Genomic DNA, 11,588 nt, shown 5'->3' on the forward strand with positions numbered 1-11,588 from the left:
AAAATGGTAAATTAAAAAAAAAAAAACAATAAAATAAAACAATAACAACAAACAAACGTGTAGCTAGAATCTCAAACTTCCAGTCTCCAAAACGAGTATGCTTTGTTTTTCTGTTATACTGTTTATATATATGTCGACTATAAATAAAATTACTTGACTAACTTGACTGCTTGAAGGAATCATGACTAATATACTTCTGCTTAATTATAAACATTATCCTTTTATTAATTTCCAACAAAAAACTCGGCGGGTTTTGCTCAAGGTGTCTGTTGTGCTTAGAATATAAGAAACACGAAGTAAATCGTGACTGTTTCTGTAGACAAAAATAATGACGTCACAATGAGAAATGTAATATTGTTACGTCAAGAAAAACATCAAAATTCCATAGAAACACTCTGTTAGAGTCAATATTGAAGTGTGGTAGAATTCATCATTTTAACTTGGAACACCACCGGCATTTAATCATAAAATGGGTATAGGAATTTCTAAGAAAAAGGTGGAAAACTCGTTTGCAACACTTACCAAAAAGACTGCAACAGGATATGGAACATTAGAAGGCAAGTGTGAACTGATAGGGTTTAAGTACTATGATATGATCAACAGAGGAGAAATTACTTTGGATCAGGCCCTTAACGATATCATGGCATACACGCGTTCACACAACATGAACCCTAAAGAAGTACAATATTGCTGGTTATCCCTTCACTTAGGCCTCGGATTATGCTTCCAGTTAAAAGTCAACGACAAGAAGCCACTTCGAAGATTCTTACTGGAACTTCTTCAGTACAGTCGAGGAATAGACATGGGTCTATTCATGAGAGATTTCATGTATTATGATGACTTGTCTATTTCCAACGAAACACTAGACAAGGCTTACTATGTTATCAAAGCAGCTGCTGGTTTTGTAGTGGATTTCAAAGACAATAAGTTAGGAGATAAATTATTTAAAGGCCCGGCTCGTGTCGTGTATAAAGAACTTATAGAAGAAAACCAAGCTTACTATCTTGATATACCTATAGGGCACCCAACGCTCTTAATGACGGGCAACACCTCGTCAGATAACCATATTGGAACTCAATGTCTCACTTTGGCGTGTGAAAATTTGAAACCAAATGTTGTTTTGCTTTTGCTACAACATGGTGCAACACCACATGGAAAACCTCTCGAGCACGTACTTCGAAATCTTGGATCACAACAAATAATCGAGGAAGCAACTGGGCAAGGCATTTCCGAAAATCCAATGGAACTACTAGAAAAATGCTTAGAATATCTTCTACGGACAATCAAAACACTTCAGCTCAATTTTGATGGTCAAACTGTGGCGCATCTTAAACAAAAATCTCCGCATGTTTATTTCATACGAGAGAGTGCTGCAAGATACTTGCCAAGTGAATACTATAAGTCTCCCCGCAAACTGAAACAATTGTGTCGATGTGAAATTCGTGAAACCCTTTTGAAAAATGACCAGTTACCATCTGGAATAACAAGCCTTCCAAATCTGTCGGAACATTTAGTGAAATACGTGCAGTTGGTATGTTAGGAGATCAAACTTTCATTAACTTTCCGAATTCTTTGTAAACAATTTGTAATAATTTTCAAATGTAATACGTAAATAAATTAGCAGATACATAAAAAAAATCAAATTCAGTTTTGATATCAAATATACTTATAGGGATAACATGTGAAAAGCCTTTATTCAGGTCCAAACTAGTACATATATTCATTTTATTCATTTGAAAGGGTGGATAGCAATATGTTATATCCCGATGACTTTTTTTTTTATTATACCCACACTTGTAAAGAAAGTTCGCATCCTTTCTACACAGGTCTGTGCTTTTTTCGTAAGCAACTCAAATTTCAGAGATTTATTTTCATCCCACACTTCAGTGATCAAATAAGTAAATACTGTTGTCACCATTATCATTCCCATCTTTAAAGAGGCTGGGGGGTTGTGGCCATTTTTAGACTGTATTGATCTCCTTTAGAAGAAGAGCTCCATATGAAGATATAGAAAATGATCAAATTTTAAAACTAAAATTTTTGAATTTTTTCTTTGCCAAATGATAGTTGACAGCTTAAGATATCATATCTAAAAAATTAAGTTAAGAGCCATTCTCTGTAATGACTTGAACTTTTATATAGGAGCTGTGGCACGCATAGTCTCAGAATTTCTCCAAACTTTCTATGATAGAAGTCTTTGATACCGTAAACTCAAATCAGGCAAAAATTGGTTGCTACGTGTCATGGTTACCATAGCAACATGTCCTAAAGTTTGAAAAATGGCATTTTTCAACATCTTCAGAGTCCCACAGTTAACGTTTGCAGCAAAGCAAACAAGTGGCAATGACTGTTTCAGAAAGTTGAAGGCCTGGTGTCTTAAATGCATGATGAACATGTTTGGTAAATCATCTATAATATACGTTACTATGGAACCAAAGTATTCAAAAGTAATAATTTTGTTCATTTAATTTTATAAAGTCATACACTTAAGAATAAAAACAATTATAGGTTGAAATACAAGCAAATAATAGAGAAGAGATCCTTGTAACATATACCAAGGACAAAATATGACATTTCTTATAGGTTGGCAATGGTTGCCATGGTTTTAATACCACGAAGGGATTTTAAATTTACTCTCTTAGTGTTTTAATCTTATCCTATCTTTTTAAAAAGAATATTTCTATATAACTGATGATCAATTTTTAAAGGCCTTGGTGTGACCCTAATTTTCCCATTTCAAAAATTTCAATTTCAATTCGTTAAATAGTGCGTTGCTATGGAAATAAGGTGAAAAAAACATGCATAAAAATCTGAAAAATACTCAGTTTCCTTGGATACGTACCGTTGTATGTAGATTCCCAAAACTTTAATGATCGATATATGTGAACAACTAACCTGACTTTCAATTTTAACTATCACCCAATCTCTAACTGGATGCAAAAAGCTGGCACATAGGATCTAATATTGACAAAAAATTAACAAAATCGAACATTTTCTCTTATTGGTAACCATAGCAACAGTGTTGTATTTTTCAACAACCTTTATCAATATATGATATTCAACTTTAGTTCTATGAGATAAGTACTATTCAAGGTGATTCAAATAATATTTTTCTTGATTAAAAGGTTAGTAAATTCCTAAAGCAGCAAAAAAATATCACTTTAAACAAGTAGTACGTTGTTTCCATGGTTACACTGCAAAGTAATAATTAATCTCAATTTTTCTTATGTTGTCGGTGTTGCAAGGTCCTAACGATGCATATGTGCCAGTCATGAATTTTATTGTTTTTCCTCACGATAGTAGCATTAACCCAATCATAGCAACAGATTTTGCATGGTGACACTGCGTTACCATGGCAACCATGAAAGTTATTTTTAGAATAATATTGCCAATACCTAATTACATGAGGTCAAATATTTTTCATTGTTTTTCTTACGTTGTTGATCGAGTTTGATCAAGTTACATCTATCATTTGTGACTATAGAGCGTTTTTCAGCATTTTTCAGCATCTAAAATGTATTCCAAATGTACCCATGGTTACCACTTACTTAGAGATAAATTCTAAATAGTTTCTTTATAGCATAAGTGGCAACAAGGTGTCATGTTTTTGGGAGAATGGTTTGTTTGTTTTTCTTAGTCTTTATTAAGGCTCAATAAATATTTAAATTAGCTGAAAATCTCAATTTTTCCAACTTTTCTGGCTGTTACCATGGCAACCAAGACACATAGCAACGAAATTTTATTTGATATAAGTTTCTGGTGTCAAGTTGTAATAATGGGCAAAGTTTCATCAAAATCGGTGACCATGCGTGGCAAAGAAGTTTAAGTGGTTACAGAGAATCGCTATTAAATCTGGTGGTTAATTTGTGGTTAATTTGTTGACCCCCAGCCTCCTTAAGGAGGTTCGATCCTGAGCTTTTGAGGAGATTTTGGTCTGGACCTTTATTTATAAAATTCTGCATCATTTTTAAGTTCAAACATTAAATCTAGATTCTACAATGCAAATTAAACCATATCCAATGAAAAAACCGCGATTAAATTCCATTCAAATAGGTTTAAGCCAGGAACTATATTTTGTGGCGGAAGGTTTTTTAGGAGAAAATGATCAATATTTCCCTTTTGAAATATATACAGTACTGTTAAGTTTAGATTCCTATTTTTCCATGCTGGTTGCACACAGAGCTGTTTTTTGCAGTGAAATGTTTTGTTCTGGTTCTGAAATATCTGTTAAATTATTTCTTATGAATTCTTTCATTATATTGTGACAAATATAGTTAATATATTCTGAAAGTCCAGGAAAAAATTTAGCCAATTTTAACATAAAATTAACACTTTTTTTAGTAATATCTGAAAATTTATATCATAGACTCCCACTTTTGTTTTTCTTTTCTGAATATATAAGATAACTTTAATCAATTTGCCTAAATTCAGCAAAAGTTTAAGACTTTAAAATAATTTTCTTGCTTGTTAAATTTTTAATGCCAGGGAAATCACACTTTTTGAGTGCAGAAAGGTCAAATAATTGATTATGCGAAGCAATTTGAAACTTTATCTTAGTCACAATTTTAAAGTGTCTTTTTTTAAGTAGACCAATAGTTTATTTTGTCCCATGATTTATTTGGATAAAAACATTAAAGGGAAAATGTCGAAGATGTGATTTTTGATTAAGACACAAATTTCAGTGCAAAAAGGTCATATTAAATGTACTGTAGCGCCAAAAGAAGAATATTGACACCCATTTTTTGTTTTGATTTTTAATTAAGCTATGTGTGAAGAAACTAAAAATATACTTGACAAAAAAAGTTTAAGACTTTAAATATCAGGATCCAACCTCGTTAAATAAATATTGCTTCACTTCTATTATCGTCCATTGGACAGCCATATCTTATATGGCATATATAGTAAATAGGATGAGCTAGCAAAGGTCCCCCAAACTACAAGAAGGGTACCTCGATCGATCTAATACCCTGTTCACACGGAGAGTTTAATTCGAATTAAACGTAAAGCTACTGCGAATTAAACTCTCTGTGTGAACAGGGCATAAGACTTTGATTTGCATCAGTCGATCGACGGACAATATGAACCTTACATCAGGAGGTCAGTAAGGTTGTCCAAAGTCTATTCTACGTCTAACGTCACCCGCGCGCGTAAAGGTTTTGGAGAAATTTGCACTTTGAAAATATTAACAAATCGGTATTTTTAAGTTTAAATTTTTAGCAACTAAAAATTGCATTCCATAGGAAAAGACAATTAACATTTGGACCCTGTATGATATGGAGGGTAATCGTATTCAAAAATCCAGCGGCCCGTTTTACTAAAGAACTTACGACTAAGGCTGAAATTTAATTCTGCTCATTACTTTCTCTTTTACATTAATTTAAAAATGGTTTTAATATTTTTAAAATAAATTGAAAAAAGATACTTATATGCTAGAAAATTTAAAAAGAATAATTAATTTTGCAAAATTTTACAATCAACTTAAGTTTATGGCTTAGTCGTAAGTTCTTTTGTAAAACGGGCCCCAGACTTGTAAGTTTCTAAATCCAAACTTGTAAGTTTGTAAATCCAAACTTGTAATCGTATCAGTTTCATAGTATACATATGTAAGTAGGTAATTCCGACATCCTAGCATGTAGTTCCGAACATACAACTGTGTTGACTTTGAGTTTATACTATGAATGTGTGTATTTTTGATGTTGTAAACTTTGTTTTCCGGAATTTATATTTCCGCGCTCTGAATTTTAAAACACAAAGACAATTGACAAGTCTACAAATGTAAAGTCTACACGTTTGTCGAATTTTGATATTGAGAACCTATGGAGGGGCATCAGTGCCACAATTATTTTTAATGGTCTTATTTTCTTTTTTATTCCAACTTTTTGTTTTCCAAATTAAATTCTTCATTTTTTATTTTAATTTTTACTTCTTGAAGGCGAGGATCTAGAAGGGGGTCCGGACCCCCCCCCCCCCCCGAAATTTGCAGACTTGGATTTACAAACTTACAAATTTGGATTTACAAACTACACTACAGTCAACGCGGTTTCCGTATTTACCGCGAGTCCTCGCGGTGTGAAATTGATCGCGGTTTAACACAGGTAACTCTGACTAACTCAGGTAAAACCGCGTGTTCTCGCGGTACGGGTCCTCACTAATCCACACCATCGCGGTTTGTGTTATCCGTCTCAGGTAAAAAATTATTCTCTTCATGAACGCGAGTTACCTCCCCCGACGGGAAAAAACACAACAGAACAAGAATGGAGTAAAAAAAAAAATAAATAAATAAAAGGATAAAACCAGTCTTAGCAGTTATTTAGGTCTCCCTTTTTATATTTGATTAATTTATTTTTTTACTTATTTCACACCTCTTTCAAAAATTAAAAAAAAAAAAAAGAAAAGGAAAGAAAGAATGCATGATATGGAGACAACTAGATATATATATTGTGTGTTCATTTATTGTTCTTAACTTATTCGTAATTATACATATGCATTAATTTTGTAGATCACAGTTATTGATCATCCGATAACTCAATGATTTAATTGTCAATTGAAAACAGCTTTTCCGTCATTTAACCATTTTAAATAAGTAAAATAGTGGCAATATTTTTAAAAAAAAAGCCGCTCAGAATAAAATCTTCAAAGGAATAGATATTTTTTCTGTATTCCTTATTAATAATTCAAGTTTCCTTGAAAATTTTAAACTTGAGAAAGTACGTATGAACGTACATGTATTATAATACTAGACTCTTTTTCATGACTTCCAATCTAGTGCGCTTTGTACGGTATTTATCCAGGTTTTACAAACAAACTATGATTCGGCTGTAAAATATGATTTAAAAAATATATCCTGTCTATAAATATTATCATTCAAACTTTAATTTACTTTAGATACATGTTTATTCGTAAATAGCAAGCTTCACCCTATTTTGATTTAAAAATTGAATTAATTTTCGGTCCATAATCAACTGATAATTCAAAAATTTAAAACAGTTTACTGATTCAAAGTTAAAGATTTCATTCGTTGATTGTTTTCTAGTGACGGTTAACCTAGTGACTGACTTCCCATGCTCTGGGCATCACACATTATCTTCATGCATGTGATACCCCTTCCTGAATTTACGTTGTTGTTGTTGTTGTTGTTTTTTAAATTTATTTACCTTCAATTACAGGCAAAAAACGTTATTAATAGCTCAGAGGATCTTACAGCATGTGCAAATATGCAACATTCGATTTTGAAATTTAATTTACTTTACACTGATAAAATACAATTGGAATAGAAGGTTCTATGTGTCCCCGGGCTAGGTTCGAGTTTGTAGTACGCACAGTCAGAACCTTGGCACTGACACAGACAGGAAGTGTTATGTAATAGATATACACATACGTCTCCACAACAATAGATTAGATTTCTTAAAGTTGTGATTTACCTGTATTGTATACCTGGACATGCAAAATTTTGCATTCATATGGAATAGGAATCTGCTTCGTAAAACTTGAAATACATCGCAAACTATGAAATAATTTGTCCATTTTATAAGTAGCAAATTATTTTATACAACATTTTCCATTGATTCAATACAATATTAAATTCTCAGGAACTATTAGAAAAATGAAATTTCATTCAGAATTCCTCCAGAATTTGAAAGCTTTAAACAAACAGCAAGTTTTATGCATTAATATTACATAGAAAAATAAATTTAATAAGTATCTCATATTCAAAAATCGACGACGATAGGAGAAGGGGGGGGGGCTGGTTTTAATGAGACGTACTGTTCATATTTATTGATTATTTTCTAAAGATATATATGCTATGTTTATTTTGGACATTCATGAAGTGTGTTGATTAAATAAATATATACAGTATAGTGTAAACATATACATACAGACAAGTTTCCTGAAATGTCCCTCGTCGTTTATTTTAGATTTTTATTCTGAAACCCCCCTCCCACACAAACTTATCCTCATGTTTCTCTACCCAAAATTACAGTGTATAATTTAACACCCACTCCCGTAAATGATTTTAAAGTTTCTGTTTTGTGAAACCTTTCTCTTTGGTTTCAATAATTACTCTAACAGTTCCAAGTTTTTCAAGATCGCCGACCAATAAAAAAGACTTTTAGTGTTATTTATTTTTTAATTCTTTATAAGAGTATAACGATATTTTTGTGATTTCAGGATTGCGTTTGATCAGTTGATATAACCTACAGTACATGTATGATGGGTGATCAAGGTGTCAAGACCGGCTACTGAAATATGGTCATGTAATACATGCAATTTTTACGACTTGAAAACACGGTTATCCTAAAAGGGCTTGATCATCTCGTGAATTTTCCTAGAACCCATAGTCTTATTGTGGATAAGATTAGATACGCCCCACTGCACACGCTGTGATTGTGTAATACATGTACACGTGTTTGGACAGTTTCAACATATTTAGTTCATGACTTCTCTGCTTAATTATCAGCTGAGAACGCAACCATTTAATTCTTTTAGCTTTATAAAAATGACTATTGTTGACTTCTTTTAGAATGATGAACAGAGCTGTTATCCATTTTTTCATTCAGGCCCATAGGTCTAATAAATGAGGTGGTGATCAATATCGTAAATTCAAATATTCGGGATTATTGTAAATAATATTTGAATATGTTGGAAGAGGTATTTTGGCGTGAAATTATGTGTCTTCATTTTTCTTTTCAGTTATATATACATTGCAATTTTCAATTCGAAAAAAAAAACCAACTGCCGTAATACTGTATAAAAAAACTGTAATGATGAAAAAAAGGGCGTTATATAAATCGAATCGATATTTACTACAAAAAAAAAATTATGTTGAGTTATAGATCTCCACAATATAATTCAGCTTACTTATTATAAACTACAACAATGATAGTATTTTGATAGAATAAACGCCAAGTATCATTCAAATATCACCCTTTAGACTGAAATTTTTTTTTATAAATTATTTCTGGAATTTTAAAGATATATATCAAAAATATGCCACTATGACTTTAACATGTTTAAGCCACATTTTAAAAAAACGATCTTATATATTCACAATTTAATATCTTTACTTTGACATTAAGGATTATCGACTTCACATTGAGTAAAATACTGTAGAGCACACCGTCACGGTAATCTCGTGTCCCCGCGATCACCGCGATGATAAAACCGCGACGGTGTATCGCGGAAAGGATTAAAACACCATCGCGGGGGCGCGGGAAAATACGGGATCCGCGTTGACCGTAGTGTACCTACAAGTCTGGATTTTTGAACACGATTACCCTCCATAGTATGAAGGTAATTTGAGACGTGTCTTTCATTTATACTGACAAATTTACTAAAAATTAAGCAATTAGCTTACATGATGTTCAAATATAGTTATATCAGTTTGATTCATGTAAATGAGTAAATACTCATTTGTTTGAAATTTTTGTTTGTTTAATTTTTTCCTTCCTCCCTCATAGGTTTTGAAGTTTCAAGGTGACGTGAAACTTAGAATTAATTTCAGCCAACCTAAGTCATCTCCACTCCTTCTGTCAAGAGGACGTGCTCACATGCTCACACCCCGAAAATGATAGCCCAATGAGTACAAGTAAAGTTTGACTATATTTGTCCGGAATCGCTTTGATTTGATTCGCCTGTTTGAAGTTTACTATACTAAAGCAGTGTTAACCCTAACATCCGTTAAAGTTAACAATCAATAAAGATGACGGGCGAAAAGGCGAGCGAAGTGCCTATAGAGTCCGACAAACATGAAGGAGAAAAATTAAATCTCAATTGTGACAATTTTTTTTTTTGATATTTCATCTTAAATTAAAGTATACTTTATGTAAAACCTCCACAATTTGCAAAAATCTCACAAAGATTGAAATTATTTGCCTATGAAATAGTACACACACTCTAAAGAGGGCAAAAAGGATCATTTTCTCATACTATAACACAATTTTTCGATATGAGTGGGTCTTCGCTCCATTTTTTAGAAAGTTTATCCTCAAAGTTTGCGAAAAAAAGATACATTTTTTGGTTAATAAAAACATGGAGCCAAGACCAACTATACCTTAAAAATACACTTTTATGACACAACATTTGCATTTTCCGAGAAATACTTGGAGTCCATTTAGTCAAGGGTCATATCACAAGCATGATTTAAAAATTAAATGCCACTATTCATCAGGAGCTGTGTAGCGTAGTGGTTAGCGCGTTAGTCTAAAAGGAAAATGATACACAGGATTTTTATTGCTACGGTTCGAACCCCACGAATACCACATTATTTTTTTTATACCATAATTTTTTGCCGAGAAAATTTTCTTCAGAGAAGTTTTGTTTATCATAATTTCATAAATTGCAATAAAAAGAACTTCACTCTAAATACTAAATACACAAATTGAATATGAATTTAACATATCTGAAGCTATAGGCACGCCTTGTTCACCCATCTCCTTAAGAAATTACAGAGTTGAAGCCTTTGGAATTCCAAAATTTACAGACTCGAGCGCCATCCAGTGTTAATTCAGATTATGACTTTTTTGTGCGATATCTAATTCAGTATACGACTGTTATTTTTGCATCAGTGATCGTTAATTTTGTAACGGAGTCTGTTGATTTTAATTTAATTCAGCTGTTTCTTTTGTATTTCAGCATATTTTTGCAAATTACCTGGTAGTTGTTTGTTTTGCAGAACCGTCTTTTTTTTCCCCTTTCCATCGCCCATGGAGTAGGGGTCAGAATTTAAAATTCCATAAGTCAATATCGCGTGGGTCCTCATCCCGCATTTACAGCAGCTGGTATCATTTTGAGCATAAAATTGATCAGATGGTTGATTCTTCGAATAGGGATGAGTTTTCACTCCTTAAGAAGTCCTTACCTCAGCTCATTGTTTGCGTTTCAAATCGGATATGAAAATCAATTAAACTCGTCGATCCATTTCGTCCCATAATTGCTCAAATAGAGACAATTAGGGACTAAATTGTAACCTTTCTGTGTGCGTACGTTGGACACTTGGAAATCTCTACATAACTTTGCAACGTGCGGTCTTTTCACGTGGAACGTACTTGTAAAAGGATGGCCTGCGTGTTTTGAGACCTGTCTCAATGAAACTATGAGTACTGTTTTCTCTCTAATTCTGACATTGCAGCATCCAGGAATGTTACTAACAGTTTCACTCAAAGTTTGAAACCTGTTCCGTCGGTGGATTAAGCGGATCTCTCTGTCCACAGTTGCCCCCCGAAGGTGCCCGCTTTTTGGACGATCTTTAACGCTTCCTGCTACCCTAGACTTAGTACTAGCCGCGATACAGTGGATTGGGACAGGCATTTTATTCAGATGGTGTTCTTGCATTAATAAGGTTAAAACTAGACCTCTTTGGATTTCAGTAAGGCATGGTATCTTTTAGGTGCAAAAATCTGTTCAACTTCTCATGCACCGGACATAATAGTTATTCAAAAACATCACAGGCGATTGCAAAAATGGTTCAACTTATCTAAAATTCAAGCTGCATGGCTTTCATGAAATGTTGTGTCAACATTTACTCAACCTTGCCTACACGGAAATCACCGAGAACTTCTTGTATAAAACCTTTCCAAATATTCATAAAT

General features: G+C 33.0%; 2 protein-coding genes across 2 annotated transcripts in view; one reads left to right on the top strand and one right to left on the bottom strand.

The window, feature by feature from the left end:
• Nucleotides 1-10,356, bottom strand: part of LOC133194758 (4-galactosyl-N-acetylglucosaminide 3-alpha-L-fucosyltransferase 9-like) — a 124,963-nt gene extending 114,607 nt beyond the window's left edge. The window contains exon 1 of the mRNA XM_061330664.1: nt 10,353-10,356. The gene's annotated coding sequence lies outside the window, so the exon portion shown is untranslated. The remainder of the gene's footprint in view (nt 1-10,352) is intronic.
• On the top strand, nt 387-1,638 carry LOC133194757 (uncharacterized). Its single transcript, XM_061330663.1, has one exon. It carries the CDS (start codon nt 470-472, stop codon nt 1,538-1,540), a length of 1,071 nt encoding a protein of 356 aa, XP_061186647.1. The 5' UTR covers nt 387-469; the 3' UTR covers nt 1,541-1,638.
• Nucleotides 10,357-11,588: the final 1,232 nt, after the last annotated feature.

The sequence above is a fragment of the Saccostrea echinata genome, unplaced genomic scaffold (assembly GCF_033153115.1).
Source record: "Saccostrea echinata isolate AGI-Se365-2 ecotype Australia unplaced genomic scaffold, CSIRO_AGI_Sech_v1 ptg000029l, whole genome shotgun sequence".
Classification (NCBI taxonomy): domain Eukaryota; kingdom Metazoa; phylum Mollusca; class Bivalvia; order Ostreida; family Ostreidae; genus Saccostrea; species Saccostrea echinata.